Here is an 18991-nt window from a genome sequence, read left to right on the forward strand (position 1 = left end):
CGGCGAGCAGATCAATTAACTTCGTATTATCAGGTAACCAGGTTAGGTTTCTGTGTGTTGTCTGGACTAGTATAAGGCGGGCGCCCTTGCGCGCGTTGGTAGGCACATGTAAGTTTACTTTTGAAAATATATATTGAATCCAGGAACATGGCATTGCTCCCTTTGGTGTGGAGCTACAGTAAAGCATACATCGTTTGATGTCGATTACTGTGGAAAACATAGATAAAGATCAGTCAAGGAACAATGCCTAAAAAAGGGAAAACAAAATACTTGGAACACCCATGGCATTGCTCCATTTGGTGTCAAGCCGCAGCAAGGCATGCATGGTTTGATGTCGATTACTATAGCAAAACATAGATGAAGATCAGTTAAGGGACAATGCCTAACAAAAGGAGAGACAAAATACTTGAAGCATCCTGTAACATTACGGCCTTCCGTGATTATTTCTGGAAACAAAAAAAAAGGATGTGAGATTAATCAGCCTGTTCGCTTAGTCGTATTTGGCTTATAAACCATGGCTTATCAACCAACGAATAGTATTTTTCTCTCACACCAAACCAGCCAACAGTACTTTCAGCCATGGCTTATAAGCCAAACCAGCCCAAACGAACAGGGCGAATGTCATTAGGAATTAATTCTGAACATAACTCATATCAGTCAAAGTACATGTAAAAAAAGGATGGCATTTCCATTTTGCTATTTCTAATTTGCACAGTATGTGTAACAAAAAATATGAGGTACATCCGCATATCAGAATGTGAAATAAATCATGCAGAAACAATGACAGCGTATAGGGAAGATGAAAAATGAATCCGGTTTTTGAATCAGAAAAATAAATCCAAATGCTTAGAACAACATATCATAAACAAAGAGGCTTTCAGCATAGTTTCAGTGATCGACACCATACCATCAGTATATAATGGGTATGTGGTTCAGGTAACAAACAGTACTATCATGTGTTTAGAGGGAAAAAGATGATAAAAAACATTACAATCACAAGCAGACATAGGAAAAAGAAATGAGGGCAGCCATGTAAAATTGAGCAAGCTTAGAATAGCAAGTAGCTTGTAAAGTGTGATTCTGAATCTACAAACAACATGTATTGACTGGGATAGGAAAAGCAAAATTAGGAACTAATGTTGGTGGATCAATGTAGTCCTTCACAGTGCACACAGTGACTATTGCGCTAACAAACGAAGCTAACTAAAAAAAGAGTGGACCATATTATTTTGTGCGTGGAGGAATCGGATACACGTCCTCCTATTTGCTCTTGCGAATCACAGCAAACTAATGGCAAAAATCAAAACCAAACATGTCCATGAAGAAAAATTATGTCAAATGAAAGTATTAGGGTGCAGCAAGATTTTTACCATGTATTCTGTTGAGCATAGTTTACTACGTCATTCCTCCATCACTGCAGGTATAGTCGCAATTTGAGCACTGTAAGGTATGCATGAGCAAAAGGTTTATCTGAGCTTAAACCGGTACACATAATAATTAGCTCTTAATACTAAAATCCAAGCAAGTATTGCATTGTAGACAAAAGAACAGTTTTTTTTTTTAAAAAAAAAACACTACCTATGATGTTGTGGGACGGGATGGACAAACAGGTGAAGCCCCTATTTTAGATAGAACACAGGGAAGGAGGCTCTTTTAAAAAAAAACACTACCTATAATTCGCAGTTCAGTCATTCCTCATATATAGAGCTTCTCAATACAATCTATCCAAGCTAATTAATGGTGTGCATGTCTATTGTCTAACAAACCCAATCCCAATCTAACAATCAAACCAAGCTAAAACTTGACTACAAGGCAAATAGAATCTTTGTCAGATGGCCTATGTTGGCTGGCACGGGCTTCTTGCACTCGATGCCGAAATGGGTGTCCCCAAGTAACACATGAGACTCTACATAACCTAAGTATCAGTGCTTCGTCACAAACAATGTAAAATTATCTTACCAATTTGATACAGCCATTGCCAAATAAGATGATATTATTTCGAGGCCTAAAAGGCATCTACCTGGACAGAAAAATGGTGCTAAGCTAAAAGAATTTGTATGTGGTAGGTGATGAAGATAGGTAGAGGCCCAAGTAGGGTTCTTACCAAAATAAGAGAGCGTCTCTGAAAACTGCTTGCTAAGTGAATCGATGCAAAATACCGGCTATTCACTGCACCGCAAGGGGCAAAGAAATTAGTGGGGAAACTGATTAGACAGGGACGCTGCAAATAGAATTGGGCTAGCTTTGTATAAGGACCTGTCATTTCGACCGTGCAGCCAACAAGCTAACAAGCAGTCACTACAATACATAGGAAACATTAGTAATACAGGAAACATAATTATGGACAGGTTTATCAACCAGTATGCAGGCCATCTAGAGTTGTTAGCTATCAATTGCGGTGACAGTTTCCCCACACCGAATATAACTGAAATCTAGATGGTCTACCATCCGCAAAATTTAGGTAGGCTATGGTTATACTTTCTGGAAACTAATGGATCAAAAGTTTGTCCATTATATATTTTTTAACTTGCGGTAAGTTTGAACTGTCTATTTAGGCAGAAGCCTTGGTCTTTTTGTAAAAAAAAAAACAGCAGCCATACAAATAAAAAATTGAGAGCGTAGTCTCAATTCTATACATGAATCTAATCCAATTATTAACAGCGAGATGCCTTGACAGTAATAGCCACCCAAGTGGCAAAGAAAGGAGCTACTGCGTACTGCTACTGCCCAACCAAAGTGAACCATGGACCAAAGATGGAGGCTAAAGCAGTAAAGGTGTGGTATGGACGCATGGTATCCTCACAAGATTACGTGGTTGATGGCCCAGCACAAAGACATCGCTAAAGCAATCAGGGTATCATAAAAGGTACTACGTGGTTCTAAATTTGGGCTCCAATATTTTCAGTTTTGCATGTAATAAAAATCTGTCCAAACCATTATACCAACATATTCTAATATAGTATTGAGGTTGTTTAGGTGCCTTGAGTGAAGTGGCATCAAGACTCAAAAGCAAAGGCAGTTCAAATGCTCATGTTCCCTCCATCCTCGCTGATGGTAAGGATCATGTTTTTTTTTTATGAAGCACTCCATTCCCTCATTTAGGTTGAGTGAAGGCAGAAGCAGACCAATAGCTGTGAACTAAGATAGCTATAAAGAAAACACAACTGATTCAGATAAATCTTGGTCAGTCATGTATGAGGCAGTAACTTAAATGTTTATTTTCGTAAATCAACATGTGTAATTCGAAACTAATTGACATAATACTTACATGTATAAACCACCAATGATTCAGTAGGTCTAAAGCTCAAATTGTGATGAAAGTACACACTCATTCCATTGAAATCTGAAATAATACAGAGCATGAAAAAAATGAAGGCATGTGTTTCCACTCATATAACTATTACAAATTAGCACCTATGGACTTAATTTCCTTTTTAAATCGTGGAATAATCCAGGAATATAAATGCTTGCATCAAGTAAATTTGTCTATAACAACTCATGGGTGATAAAAGGCCAAAGGAAAGTAGCTCATTGTACACCACGTGCTTAAGTCTTAGCAGTATAAGAGCGAATGATACAATTACCTAGATTCTTTGTAGAACAAATGGACTATTACAGGCCCATAGGACAGAATTGGTGGTCTTGCAAACATATTATAAACCCAAAGTTTGAAGAGTGCACAGTATAAATTTAGCATGTAGTTCTGCCGATCCTATCGACCTCACCATTTATAATAGCAGGAAAAGTTTCAGAAGACAACCATATTGAATCTGTAGACACAGGGGCTGTTTTTTTCTTCACACCACAAATACTTAGAATAAGTTAGCAAAGCATCAGCAAGTACAAAGTTTATGATCTAAAAAGGGTGAAACTGAGGTCACAAAGAGTACTGAACATATTTCCATTAATTATTCTGCATCAGTGGTTACATCATGAGAAATATCAGTTTGCTTTCTGTTATGTTAGCTCAGTTCATACATGTAAATGGCCTGCCATAAGAACAGTGGTCTAGCTCGGTTCATACATGAGAAATATTTTAGCTCAGTTCGTACATGTAGGTTAATAAAATATCAGATGAGTAAATGGACTGCCATAAGAATAAAAATGGCTGGAGATGTGCATGAAAGAGATTTTAATTCAGTTTGTAGAATTTTGTAGAACATGAAGCCCTGGCCAAATAAGCTCTAGCTAGAAGAACTAAGAAATGCAATAAGTATTTACTCACCAACATTTTGGCAGCCCCGGATCCATATATATTCAATCCAGTTTCCCTCCTGAATTCTGGCCTGGAAATAGCCGGCAAAAATGTATCAAATGAACAAATCTTGAGGTGGCAATTAAGTGAATGTTTTTGTTTTGCTGATCACATCTAATTTGAAACCGCACCAATGTCAAGAAACTGCACGATGTAAGAGAACATGAGAAAAGCACCGATGACTGAAGTGAAGGAATGAGCGAAGCCAAATAAATTGAACCAAACAAAAATGTGATACCCAAAAAAAAATATCAGAAAGAAGAAATATGAATATTTTTTCTGCTTCGTCTACTACACAGGCTGCAGCTACCCAAACCAGTGAAGCACATATATTTGGACTGATTCTCGGGAAGATGGAAGTTGATTGCTTGATGATCTATTTTTCATTCACAGCAGCATCATGTAAGTAGATGATTTTATTACAGAACTAATTAATTTGGGGAACAAAGAAAAAGCCAAAAAACCGAACATAAAAAAAATCTCCAATCAGGGATTCTACCATTACCTGCAGTAAACAGAAGGAACACATCTCCACTGTGAGCAGCACCTGCCTCTGCCCCAAAGTACGACAAGGGGCAACAATGTGCGGTGTGGTCAAAGGCACACAGGTCGGCCGCAATGGCTGGGAAAGTATAAATTCATAGGTGGAACCACGAATCAACCAAATCGATCAACAATTGCATCAAATTGAAGAACCAATAAGATGAGCACAGCGGTACACACCTGCTCCAAGCTATCACCTGACGACAGCACAGACCTGTAGAAAGGCAATAGCAATATAAAGTCATGGCCATAGTGGTGTCTATCTATTATCTCTGCACTATGTTACAATACTGTGAACCCATACGCATATAGAGAGATGAACATGGTGATAACACTAATCTTAATTTAAGGTTTGGCCCAAGCAAAAGGAATGGGCTCATCAAACCACTTCAATTTATGGCACAAGAAGCAAACTCGTGAAACCAATTCAACCTATGCAGAAAGAAGCAAACATTGTCAGAGCAAGCATGATAATGTAGTTAAAGCCAATCTTGTAGCATGCTTCCGATGAACTCAGTAAGCTATTTTCTTAAAAAAAATAGAACCATAAAAAGCAGTGTGAGAAATTGCAATTTCATAGGGTAAAAATAGAGGCGCTGATATGTCATGGATCCAAAAACACAAACCTGATTTAGAGCAACTCTGCACCCAAAAAAACAAGGGTAGAAAATCACACTTTTCTGAGCAGCATAGTCAAGATTCGAAGGAAAACTTTTAGTATGCAATAGATGAATTCATCTAAACCGTGTATCGCCTCAAAATTCTTGGAAACATGAGCACAAGATGGGAAGCCACATATTGAACCAAAAATATCTTATGATAGCTGCTATAATAGTTAGAGGATATTTTGGACATGTGACCACCAACATAAAACAAAGAGAGCAGAATAGATGACAGATAGATAAACTAAAAAGGACATAATGTGAAATTTAAATGCTCATCAGATATTTTGGACCTGTAGCTACCACTTTAAAAATGGAAACACTATATATAAGGGTCCACATGAATTAAGAGGCACCTAGAACTAAGATGCAGCTGGTAGAGCGGTTTGCTTGTCCATAACCACACTGTTATCGGAGCATTAAACTTAGCATCGACCATGATCACATAATTGTGCATCTATCAATATAGTGTCCCTGTGAGGAAGAAACAAATAGTTTTGTAACCTGAAAAAGCGATGAATACAAATAGTTCTATAGGTACTGAATGTGCCAACCATCGTAAAGAGAAAAAAATTCTTTAGAATTTTAACTATTGCAAACTGAATAGCGTCATCTTAGTACCTTATTGTATTCAACATACTTAAAAGAAGCACTGCACAATACCACACTCCGCATTGATGTGGTGGTCAGTTTCAATATTGTTCAGAACTAAAATATGAGTGCATCAATTTTATTACAAAACTTTAAAAAACATGAATGTAAGCTCAATACCAGAAGTCATTAGATAAAAAGGGAAAAATGACAGTAGCAAAATTCAGCAGCTCTTCCATACTGGTGCCACATAACAAAAAAAAAGAATGGATCGAAAACAGCGTGAATCACTGCTCTCAATGCTGACCTAAAAACCTAAACCCTAGAGGTGGCAGGGGCAACGAATCTGGTAAAAACAAAAACAAAAATAAACAATGGAGAAACCATGAATCGAGGAGCCTGTGGGAAGGGAGAGGGCAGACCACCGGCGCTGGAGATGGGAGGTGCAGCACGACGACGTGGCCCCTCTCCGCCCTACGCAGTACAGGACGCGGCCTATGGAACACAGGCAGCTAGGGTTTTTTTTGCGATGGGGAGGGGAGTGAGTGTGAGATACTTTGTGGAGGGGGATTTCCGGGCGACGTGGACAAACGCTGGCCAAGTGAAAGAATTTCGGACAACATGGCCACCGTGGTTGAATTTGGGGTGACGTAGCCGCATGGAGCAACATTGCGCGCGCGTAGGTGAGCAAAACGTAGTTAGCCCTGGGCGTTCGGTTCTACCGAACCGATTGGTTCTTCGGTTTTTGAAGAAGTTCGGTTCTCAGAAAACCAGTACCGATCGGTTCTTCAAAAAACATGGAACCGACCAAGTTTGGTATCGGTTCTTTCGGTTCGGTTCCGGGTAGAACCGAAAAACCGAACAGGCGCAGCGCAGGGGCAGCAGGGCAGGGCAGCCCCACGGCAGGCAGGGGCGCAGGGCGGACGCGCCCGCAGGCGCAGCGCAGGGGCGCAGGGCAGGCAAGCACCACGGCAGGCAGGGGCGCAGGGCCGCAGGGCGGATGCGCCGGGCCGCCGGGGCAGCCGCGCGCGGCGGCGGCGCGGGTGGCCGGGTGGGGATGCGGCGCCGGACTGGGGAGGCCGAGAGGGCGCGCCGGGAGGACGCAGGGGGGCGCCGGGAGGGCGCGCCGGCCGCCGGGGCAGGCGCGCGTGGCGGCGGTGCGGGCGGGGATGCGGCGTGGTTGAGGAGGCTGGGAGGTCTCGGGGTGGAGACTGGAGTGGCTACTAGGCTAGGGTTACTCGCTCAGTCGCTCGGGGTCAAGGCGTCAAGCAGTAGTTCAAAGCTGGGCCTTAATGGGCCTCCGGTTCTTCGGTTATTTCGGTTAACCGAGACGAGGAACCGATTTAAACCCGAACAAAGTTCGATTCCTAAGAGCTGAGAACCGAATAGATAACCGAAATTTCGGTTCTTGGTTAGTTCGGGTGCGGTTCTCGGTAAAATTTGCCCTGGGCCTAAAACGTACTCGATACAGACGGTTAAATATATATATGTTTGCTTTGTACTTCACAGAATAAGTTTTGAACATTGAGACGAATGTTGCAGAGTAATAAGGTACACACACACACACATATATATATATATATATATATATATATATATATTGAGGATGTGTATATTACATACATATAATATGTTCTTCAAGTGTGCAAGGAGTCGAGGATGACGCATATGCGTATGTCACATGTGCTGATAGTCTGTATGCTACGTTAGGTAGAACTGCATAGTAGCTGATGGCTTCATGGTGCTCTCTTAACACTTGGTTCACGATCAGAGAGGTCGTTGCTGAATGTGGCCGTGCTCTGACAGTTGGATGATTCTGTTCATATATCATAGTTGTCAGAATGTATGTAGAATATAATGGAAAGCGCTGGATTTTTTCTAACATGAATGTTTCGCCTGCGTGCACTCGGTGTGGTGGCTGCATCCCGATGCCTGTGAAATAGAGAACAGGTCATAAGACAACAACGCTTTTGGTTCAGATGTGCAATGCAAAGGTGTTAGTTTGACACTGTATGGGGGGCAGCAGATTTAGTGGGAGCTAAAAAATGCGATGTACTGTAGACGTAACATACCTGGTGAATGTAAAGTGGAAGTGGCTCCATCATCTGGCAGGGCTCATCTGATTCTCCATCACCTACACGTTTGGTGCCAACAAAAATGTGCAAGTGAGGTTTATTATGTAGTTATAGTGCCTTCCGGAATCATAGAGTGCTTTCGTTTAATTAAATGAGTGAGAAAGCTGCCGCCCCCTAAGCTTGGTGCAATGTCAATCCTAATTCAGTCCTAGTTTACAACGTGTATGAGCATGATAAAATTCATGATAAAAATGATAGACGAGGCTCCATTGAAGCCATCAACAATCTGAAATTGTAATATGACAAAGGAAAGGAAAATACAAATCAGGTTTGAATTAAAATTTCCAGATAGGTGCAGCCCGGATTAAGTATGAATGGGCTAGCATTATACATTTTGCAGTACACTCAATGCCTTACTGCTACCACTACAAATATAACCCCGCACATTCGAGTAAGGTAGATGCCCACACAAATTAATTCCCCATTTTTGTAAACTGGAAATGCAGGATATAGGTTCCATATATCACCATAAAATAGTTCTGTTTGTCAATGGTTATCAATGGATAGTGACATGAGTAGACCCTATGTTTCCGAATGACACGGTGTTATCTGAATGACGTGGTCTTAGCAACAAGGAAACTGCTTTCGGCGAAAGAGAATACCAAGGCTAATTTTCTGATGCCTACAGATTGTAAATTGCAAAGAACAGCATGTTTCCAAAGGTGCAGTCAATATGAACGTAGCAAAACAATATCATGCTGTAACATACAGCAAGAATTCGGGCAAGGAAAAGGTAAGAATGATTTTCAGCATGGAGGATCAACCATGTTTATAAGCATACAGTTTCATATGGATCTGTGAGAGAATTTTTAAGCAGAACAAGAGGAAATATTGATGTAATAGTTATAGGGAAGAACCCACCCTTTTGGAAAACCATCAAGCACCGAAACCTTCTGAAAAAGGGGACGTGCACCAAGGAAGCACTGCAATGTATTTGAAAATGTATTCTGACAGCGTTATCGTCGTCCTCTGCAGTTGTATACAAAAAGAGAAAATATCATGTACCTCGAGAAATAGTTTCGTTGCGGCAGGAAATTATCATGGAGGCATTTTTCTTAGAAATAAACAACCACAGACGCACATTGGTAAACCCATGTCTATTCAGTTAGCTGAACGTGAACACAGGAACCTAGAATTGAATACACCAAAAGGCAAATAAACAAGATGTGTTTTTCTCTCACAACAATTCAGCCAGAACAGTGTTTTTCAGCCAGTTTCAGCCAAGATTCAGCAAGCCGAACGGGGAATTACTCTTTGTCTACAGTTCACTCTATAAATTAACGTAGAAAGACATATTTAATAATAGCAGGGACTGATCTGATAATAATGCTAAGGAGCAATGCCTATAACAGGAAAAGACAGGCTAAGAAAGGCAGTAGTGTTGAAGTTTTCAATAACAGTGCCTTATCCAAATCAGCCTAAAAAGAGACAGTAACCTAAGGTGCATGGGAACTAATGTAAATCAAAATGCGAAAACAAGAGGGAAATAGTAAGACTGGAAATAAATTCAATGTAAAAAAGGTAGCAACCTGAGATGAGTACAGATATCTGCAAGATCAGGGCTGCTCTATAAATCACCCGTACAGAACGCAGGCCATATCCCAAAGGGTCATTCTCTCTGCTCTCGGGTCTGATTTCACAGGATACTTAGCTCTGCCCTCTGTTGGGGCTAGTGGTGGTATTCTAGTCGCTTGGAGGCACCATGTGGGCATCTCAGGTGCACAGAGGGTGGACAACTTTAGTATGTCCATTCAATTCTCCACGGATAGTGGACAGACGTGGTGGCTGACCTGCGTTTATGGACCACAGGGGAATGAGGATAAGATTCAGTTTCTTCAGGAGCTTCGTGACATCCAGGCGACCTGTCAAGGGCCTTGGATGATAGCAGGAGATTTTCAATTTGATTTACAAGGATGAGGATAAGAACAATGTCAACTACAATAGGGCTATGATGGGTCGGTTCAGGCGATTCATTAATGATCTGGCCCTCAAAGAAATCCCCCTCCATGGTCGCAAATACACTTGGTCTAATCAGCAAGATTCCCCTACTTTGGTAAAATTGGACAGGGTTCTTTGCTCTGTAGACTGGGAGGATAAATTTCCTAATTGTTTGCTTCAAAGTTTGGCTTCAGAAGACTCTGATCACTGCCCACTCTTGCTGGGACTTCAGAACAATAAAGTAGAAAGGCGCAGATTTCATTTTGAGTCTTTCTGGACCAAACTGGATGGTTTTCAGGAGGCGGTGGCTGCAGCCTGGATGTCAGTTCCTACTGGCTCCTGCCCCTACTTAACTCTAAGCCAGAAGTTTAAGGCAACCGCTAAGGGATTACAGAGATGGAGCAGCAAAAAGGTTGGTAATGTGAAGTTTCAGCTTGCCTTGATGCAGGAAATCTTGCATCAGTTTGAAATTGCTCAAGATAATCGTTCCCTATCTCCAGGAGAATTGTGGCTGAAGAATAATCTGAAGAAAACACAGTCTTGTCCTTGCTTCCTTGAGTAGAAACTATTGATAGACTTGCGGTCATGCATTGGCTGGCTCCGGGAGGGGTGATGCCAACACCAAGCTCTTTCACTTGCATGCCCGTCATAGAAAGAGGAAGAATTTTATTGGTCGCCTCATTTCCGGGGATCGCATCTGTACAAGCCACCAAGACAAAGCTGAAGTTATTAATAATTTCTATGAAAATCTGCTTGGAAGTTGCACAGACAGGTTGCAAACTGTCAATTTGGATGAGATTGGAATTGATACTCATGACTTAGCTGATTTGGATCTTCCCTTTAGTGAGGAAGAAGTATGGAAGACAATTCTGCAACTGCCATCAGATAAAGCCCCTGGGCCGGATGGCTTTACGGGACGATTTTACAAATCCTGTTGGCCAATCATAAAGGAGGACATCATGGCGGCAGTCTCAGCACTCTGGAGTAGGAAATTTATGAATTTTGGCACTCTCAATTCAGCCTACATCACTCTGCTTCCCAAAGAAAGATGGTGCAGATCAGCCCAAAGACTTCCGGCCCATCAGCTTGGTACACAGCTTTGCTAAACTTATCACCAAGTTATTGGCTAGTCGGCTTGCTGGTCGTCTTCAGCAAATGGTTTCGCCGAATCAAAGCGCGTTCATAAAGGGGCGCTTCATACAGGATAATTTTATGTTGGTGCAACAAACAGCTAGATATCTTCATCAACAAAAACAGCCCCGCATACTCCTTAAATTGGATATTTCTAAGGCATTTGATTCGGTCTCTTGGCCCTTTCTCTTGGAGGTCTTGCAACACTTGGGTTTTGGGCAAATCTGGAGAGATATTATTTGTGGGCTGCTATCTTCCTCAACCACCCAAGTCCTCTTGAATGGGGTCCCCCGGGGAATGTATTTCCCATCGGCGAGGTCTACGGCAAGGTGACCCCCTTTCTCCCATGCTATTTATCTTGGTCATGGATGTTTTGGGACACTTGATTGCCCAAGCGGCAAGTGAGGGTCTTTTACAGCCTCTCTCAGCAAGAAATCTGCAGCACCGAATCTCTCTGTACGCGGATGATGTGGTGTTTCTTCCTCCGACCTGATGTTAGGGACATTTCTGTGACAATGGATATCCTCCAAATTTTTGGTGAAGCTTCGGGTCTGAATACAAACCTTCAAAAGAGCAGTGTACTGCCTATTAGGTGTGGTGACTTGGATTCGACAATTACTCAGAACGTGCTGCCTTGTGCCCTTGCTGAGTTCCCTTGCAAATATTTAGGTTTGCCTCTCTCCTTGAAAAAAACTAAATAAGAGTCAAGTACAGCACTTTGTTGACCGCATTGCTGATCAACTGCCGGGCTGGAAGGCGGAGTTGATGACACGAGCAGGAAGGAAGATTCAGGTTCAATTTGTGCTCACTGGTATGCTTATATACATTGTCATGGCGACTGACCTCCCAGCTTGGGCTATCAAAGCAATTGACAAAATAAGGCGTGGCTTTCTTTGGCGTGGTCGCAAGGAAGCGAGGGGGGACATTGTCTTGTAGCATGGGTAAAGGTTTGCCGGCCAACTGGGCTCGGGGGACTAGGAAGTTCAGATTTAAAAAACCCTCGGCTGGGCATTGAGAATGAGATGGTTGTGGTTGCAGAGAAACAGAGCCAAACCGCCCCTGGGCTCATCTCCCAATTCATGTCCCTGTTCAGGTGAAAGCCTTCTTTGCGGTGGCTGTATTTTCTGAAGTGGTGATGGTGGAACATACCCTTTTTTGGGCTGACAGGTGGCTGCATGGTCAGAGTATATCAGAGCTGGCTCCTCGACTTTTTGCTGTCATCTCTAAGAGACGGATCAAGCAGCATACAGTCAAGGAAGCTCTCAATACCGGGCCATGGATCATAGACATACAGGGGGCTATAACTGTTGGAGTAATGGTTGACATTCTCCAATTATGGGATATCCTTTCAGACGTTGTTCTACAGCTAAAAGGGGAGGATAAAACATATTTGGAGGTTCTCTTCAAAGTGGCGCAATATTCAGCCAAGGCGGCATATGAGGGTTTTTTCTTAGGTGCTACTCTCTTTGCACCATGGAAAGGATTTGGAAGACTTGGGCGCCACCAAAATGTCGTTTCTTCATGTGGTTAGTGGCACACAATAAGTGTTGGACGTCTGACCGCCTTGCACGTCGTGGATTGCCTTGCCCAGATGGCGTCCACTCTGTGATCAAGAGCAGGAAACAATCAACCATCTCCTGGTTCAATGTGTCTTCGCTAGGGAGTTCTGGTTTATTTTGCTACGGCAGGTCGGTCTCCAGGCCTTGTCCCCACAACCTACTGAAAATTCCTTTCTTGATTGGTGGGAGAGAGCTAGTAATGCTACTTCTAGTTTGGTGAGGCAAGGGGTTAACTCCCTAATCATTCTGGGGGCCTGGATTCTTTGGAACCATCGTAATCATTGTGTTTTGATGGAGCAGCTCCTAGTGTTGCTGGGGCTTTAGTAGTGGCTGGGGAGGAGCGCCGGTTGTGGACCACAGCAGGAGCCCGAGGCCTTTCCCTCTTGGCAGCCCATCTCCCTGGAGATTAGTGTTTTGGATCTGTGTGGGTCGTTTTGCAGCCATCTTGGCTGCAGTAGCGTGTGTGTGTGAGTTGTGTTTGGGTGTCTTGTAAGTGTTGGGTACTTTTACCCTCTTTCTTCTTAATACAATGAGACGCAGATCTCCTGCGTTTTTTCGAGAAAAAAAAAACAAGATAGCAAATGAACAATAGGCATGAAGCAATAATGAGTTGATAACCCATATCTTGTTTTTTGAAGCACCCAGTAACCAAAAAAGGCTGTAAACATGCAGTAACGGAAAACATGGCCGCATAATTTTGGAAAGGAGAGAAGGCCCTTTTAGCATTCACATGAGCCTCTATATGTGAGCAGTAATTAAAGTAGGTCCTGAGAACATGAGCATTGAGACAAACAGAGGCAGGTTTGTAACAGACATGAGGGCATGAGTCTGAATTAATTGGATAGCTATTATCAGCAATCTTTAAATATACTTTGACTACATATGCCAACTCAATAGTAAGGATGTATGCATAGCTAAATAGTGGTTCCATGTTGTGTGAGTCCTACATTAACTTAGGTAGCTTATAACATAGCATGGAATTGTTTGCAAAGTACAAAAAAAGATAAGAACATAAAACAGATGTAGTCCACCAGGTTGGATGGAAAGAACAAAAACTAACCTATAGTTCCAGCGCTAGACATGAGGGAAGAATCTTCTGGGAACCTGCAAGGAAATAAAGAACCGGCCTATCTTATGAAAACACTTTGGGTAAACAAACAGAAATGCGACTGAACGGTAAGCCAATATTTGTAGTGAGTACAAAAAAAAGATGAACATAGGAATACGTAGAAGGATGTTCTAAACCTGTAGCCGGTAGCTTCAACTTAAGAGAATAGTGTGGTATCACTGAAGATGCAGAAAAAATCAAGAGGCACCATGTCAATATTTTTGTAACCTAGGATATCCTAGAGAGCTGTACCTAACAGCCTAGAGCTTTAGATGTCTTTGGTAAACTCAGAGAGCTTTAGATGCAGGAGCAAACGTCAGGCGCAGCTTGCATGGAGACCAAAATGCAAACATCTCAATTCAATCTTTGTACTGAAAATAACATGGCCAATTGTACGTACGCCAATCCAATAGATTGATCCTAACTACAACCAATTTTAGATCTATAATTGAGAGCATTGACGAATCATTTCGGAGCTTTCTGAAAAAAAGAGCAGGTAACATTCTGTATAGAATATTTTCAGTTATATATGACACTACTAAACTATAAAAATCTGGCAATCCTACAGACCGTGAACTTCAGGACATCACAGAAATGACGCATAAGGATAAATGATATGCGCATGGGATTCAACTAAATTGAGCCAACTCTAGTGATAGCGAAAAAAATGTGCAAATATTACAAAAACAAGGAGTGGTCACAGAAAGTGATAATCAAAATGGTACCTCAGGAATTGGCTGAACTCCTCTCCTTTCTTCAAGTGGTCTGAGAACCCAAACCTTCAAGGGGACAACACATAGTTAAGGCCAGCACACATAGCAAGGTTTAACTGGAAAGCACCATCGAGGGCTTTGGTTGAACCAACCTTGCAAGCAAATCTAGGCAACCATTGGACATGAAGGAACTCAAAGGAGCATATATCATTGTGTTTTCCAGGACTGCCAAAAACATATGGCAGGAACAAAAACTATATAAGTCTAGATCAAGCTATACTCCAGAATAATTAATCTGCGGCTCTAAAATCTGAATGACCATTCTATAAGACTGCATAAATTTCTAATAAGGCATGGTACATGGTAAAATGGTTTGAGCACTCAAAAACGATGAAGAAACTACAGTAATGGGGATATCATCTCCGTATGGATCGCAGGCTGAAGAGAACAGCGAATTTAGTGGTATCAGGTGGAATAAGGTCATGCTCATTAGGTTAATCTAAAGTGACTTATTGGCATGGAAATGGATTGGTGGATAGCCCAAACAAAAAAAATCTCAGTGTAATAAAAGGAAAGCTGCACAAAAAGGGATCTGATAATCCTGAGGGAAAAAATTGAGCAGCTGCAAAGATATGTCAGCAAGGAAGCCAAGCTATCAGCGACATCGTCAATGATAACATATCTCTAATAACAGGTGCCAGTAAAGGGATCGAGCACAGAGACTTGATCACCCCTAAAGACAGAAATATTTCCAATAATAAGTAACAGTAAATTTCATATCTATCTAAGGAGTTACCTGGCTGCAGCAGTTTAACCTCAAAGTTAAAAAATAACGGCATACTCATCCCTTCCCTTGTTGTTAGGATTCAATTACAGCCTGCAATGAAACCCAAAATCAAATTCGTAACAGCACATAAGGCACGTACCAGGTTGCAAAGAAGAAAAGAATGATTAAAGAAAGAGCAGGAATCAGAACAATTAAAGAAGGAGCAAGAATTATAATACCTTAATATTGAATCGCAATGATTTTTGCAGATAGCAATCAGGCGTGGGAAGGGACTGTTGGCAGGGAAAAGTAGGTCATCATTGCACATGCCAAAGTTTTTCAGTTCAATAAGAATACAAAAAAGGACCATGTATATGTAATGGCTCATATCACTCCATATGCCAAATGCCTCAGTTCCAAAAAAGTGGAATAGAAACATCATAAAACACCGGTGGGCACCCCCGGCACGGCGGCGCCATGTCGAGAGAGAGGGATAGAGAGTAGAGTTAGATGGAGAGAGGCAGCAGTGTGTTTAGAGAACATAGGAGCACATGATATTTTTAGATGTCACAGTGGAAAGCGGCGGGGGAAAACGCAACTGTAAAACCGGAATCAAACAGCCAAAACTTTTCGCACTAACATGGCCACCATGAGTGCACCCCAACTGCAGCCGAAGTGTAGAAAGCAATATCCATGAAAACATCTGAAAATGACTCACTTGAAATCAGAATAAAAAGATCATAAAACACAAACAGTGGTAATCATGACTGCATATTCTCACATGGTATAGTTGAGAAGAAGATATTTGTGTCAAGCAACATTGCCACTGACATGTGTGGGGAAAAAAATGCAAAATAGCAATGGCATGTAAATATTGTCAGGTTTGACATGTAGGAATACCTCACTCGCAATGACAAACAAAAAACCACAAAAGAGTGATAATCATGACCAAATACTCTTATTTAACGCTGCAAAGCAGCTAGGGTTCCCTCGAGGACAGCCCGTCCATGTTAGCAAAAATCACATCATATATTTCAGAAAAGGATATCTGTTTGCAGCAGCATTGGCATTGACATATGGTCAACCAAAAAATGCAAAATAGCAAAGGCACAAAAATATGTTCTGGTTTATTAGAAGCACCTCATAGGTATCATCATATGCTCAAACTGCAATAGGTACATCATCAGCAATGGCATATGCTCAGACTAAAATAAATAAAGCAGTGCCATAGTCACACACTTATATATACTGATGAAAAGATTACAACATCAGCATACATATACTCAGCATCAGCACAATGCACAAAGCCAAGCTCTATTTTTTTCTGCTAGAACACAATTAAATGGAGATGGGGATGGAATTAGCGTGTAAAATCATGTGCCTTTCTTGTACAAAAGGGATGAATCCTACAACCTCCAGTACAGATCAGAAGAGGGACATAGAGGAGACTGCAATGGGATCGATAGAGAGGAGAGGGATAGTCTTGCTTCACCTGGGAGACGCCAAGAAACGAATGGAGCAGAGAGGGCACCACCGTGCAACAGTAGAGAGACTGCAGCAGAGGGACTAGAGGCCACAACCGTCGGGGCCAACCGTGGCGGCGCAGCACACGCCGGGGATCGCCGCCGGCAGATCAAAGCCCACCGTGGGGTGCCGACCGTGGGCTCGTCCTATCCGCCTGGTTGCGCTGCGGCGGGAACCGGCTCCTCTAACTTAGCGAACTACTACGCCCAGGGACGTACTTGCGCCCGATGCCGTCCATTGATGATCCAGCGGCAGGAATCCGTTTCTAGGAAACAAGTAGGAAGCCACACACGCCTTGGCCCATGTACACGATGTGGCCCAAGTAGCAGCGTGAAGCACTTCTGTTCGAGGAAAGGGGAAAAACAGAGGCGCTCCAGATTCATTCGCTGGCTCGCCGCCGACGCGCTTGAAGAAGATGGCCGCCGGCCGAGTGTTTCCGCTCGCCGTCTCCCTCGGCCAGGTGAGTAGGCCCCTGAGACAGCATCCTCCGCCGACATCGCTGGCTCTCTCGTCATCATTCCTATTCCTATTCCTCGGCCCTGCGAAGGGGACGTGCTTCAAGATGGCCGTCGACCGATTGCTGCTGGTCGTCGTCTTCCTCGGCATAGCTGTGCAGGCGCAGGTGAGCAGCCCCTGAGAAAGCGAGGGGCAACAGAGGAAGAGTGGCCGCTACTGCCAAGCCTGCAGCACCATGGAACGAGGGGCACCACACACCGCTCGGGAGGAGAGCAACAGCGGCAGGTTGAGAAGCCAAAAGTTCAGAGTAGCAGTAGACAAATAGTTGAGTCAATTGAAAATGTAAAATGATGTGAATTGAGATTATAGCTCTGTATTGGTTGTGATGATGGAATGTTTGTCTATTTGAGTGCCTGGACCTTGTCATTTTGAAACTTCAGTGCTGTTTTGATAATTGTGTCGATTGAGAACTCTGAATGCAAAAGAGTTTTAGATTTTATACCCAAATACTGTCAATGATGCTTGCAAAATGGCAACAGAAAGCTGAACATATATGGCAGGTCACTTCTATGTGGCAAATATATGACTGCCAATTCAGCTAGTGCAAATATATACATAACTTGAGTTTTTTTCAGAGTAGCACATAACTCCTCATACCTAGTTTAGGTAACTTTTTCCTTGAATCAAATTCTAAATTTAGTTCATTGTTCCTTTTTCCTTGCACCACCCTTTCAAAATGCTTAAAGAACCGGATGATATCAAAATCAGATTTGAAATGGATTTTCAAGTCATTGTTCAAACTCTCACTCAATTGTGTACTTCTCATTCCTAACGTGAAGACATCCTTCATGTAACATTCAGCCCATTTTTCTTTCAACTTGTATATACTATCCAACCAAGTTTGCTTGCTCACCTTTTGCCTCATGAGGTCAAATTTTTATTCAAATTCTGTCATGTCTTCATACTCAAACATGCAGGCACTAAAATCTGATAGAATACTTATGCTTTCATTTTTCTCCATTTCCTTCTCTGTTTTCTTCTTTTGTTTTTTCTTCCCCTTTTTCTTCTCTTCATCCTTATCTTCATGTAGATGTTTGATAGCATTTTGCATGATGTGGAAGGTGCATAATCCATGCCATGCTTCAGTGAACACTTCTGTAACTACCCTTCCCATTGCTGCATCCTGATATGTGTAGAAAGTTTTTGGTTGTTGTCCATTATGAGCTTTCAGAAAGGTCTCAAAAAGCCACTTGAAGGATTCAAATGTCTCATCATACATGAGAGCAGCACCAAAAACTACAGTTTCTCTAAAGTGATTGAATCCAACAAATACACCAAAAGGTCTATTCTCCTTATTTGTTCCAAAAGTAGTGTCAAAACTAACAACATCACCAAAATGTGCATAATCCATTATCATTTTAGCATCAGCCCAGAATATGTTGGCTATTTGTTCTTCACAGTCCATTTGCAATGCATACTGGAACGATGGATTCTCAGCAATTTTATCTCGAAAATACTTTAGTATACTACATGCTTGTCCATATGCCATCTCTCTTTGGCGCTTGGTCCGTAAGTAATTCTTGTGATCATGAAGGGTGTAGCTAAGATTA

The 18991-nt window shown here is 42.1% G+C and overlaps 1 protein-coding gene across 29 annotated transcripts; it reads right to left on the reverse strand.

The window, feature by feature from the left end:
• Nucleotides 1-267: 267 nt before the first annotated feature.
• LOC136531844 (uncharacterized) lies at nucleotides 268-17092 on the reverse strand. 29 transcript variants are annotated; one of them, XR_010778114.1, is made up of 15 exons: nucleotides 15641-17092; nucleotides 15432-15512; nucleotides 14788-14860; nucleotides 14648-14701; nucleotides 14060-14101; nucleotides 13875-13918; nucleotides 4979-5012; nucleotides 4761-4877; nucleotides 4226-4286; nucleotides 3269-3343; nucleotides 2257-2298; nucleotides 2105-2169; nucleotides 1960-2020; nucleotides 1371-1440; nucleotides 268-446 (listed from the first exon to the last, which is right to left on the reverse strand). XR_010778114.1 is itself a non-coding variant. In XM_066524485.1 (13 exons), exons 8-13 carry the CDS (start codon nucleotides 5915-5917, stop codon nucleotides 1412-1414), a joined length of 417 nt encoding a protein of 138 aa, XP_066380582.1. In that variant the 5' UTR covers nucleotides 5918-5934; nucleotides 13875-13918; nucleotides 14060-14101; nucleotides 14648-14701; nucleotides 14788-14860; nucleotides 15432-15512; nucleotides 15641-15694; nucleotides 16894-17092; the 3' UTR covers nucleotides 1371-1411. The 29 variants fall into 29 exon arrangements, 14 of the variants coding, with proteins under 14 accessions (XP_066380582.1, XP_066380580.1, XP_066380577.1 ...); XR_010778113.1 differs by lacking the exons at nucleotides 268-446; nucleotides 14060-14101 and adding exons at nucleotides 5103-5230; nucleotides 5817-5934; XR_010778105.1 differs by lacking the exon at nucleotides 268-446 and adding an exon at nucleotides 5817-5934 and having other exon boundaries at nucleotides 1371-1414; nucleotides 1960-2016.
• Nucleotides 17093-18991: the final 1899 nt, after the last annotated feature.

This window comes from Miscanthus floridulus, unplaced genomic scaffold, assembly GCF_019320115.1.
Source record: "Miscanthus floridulus cultivar M001 unplaced genomic scaffold, ASM1932011v1 fs_453_5_6, whole genome shotgun sequence".
NCBI lineage: Eukaryota > Viridiplantae > Streptophyta > Magnoliopsida > Poales > Poaceae > Miscanthus > Miscanthus floridulus.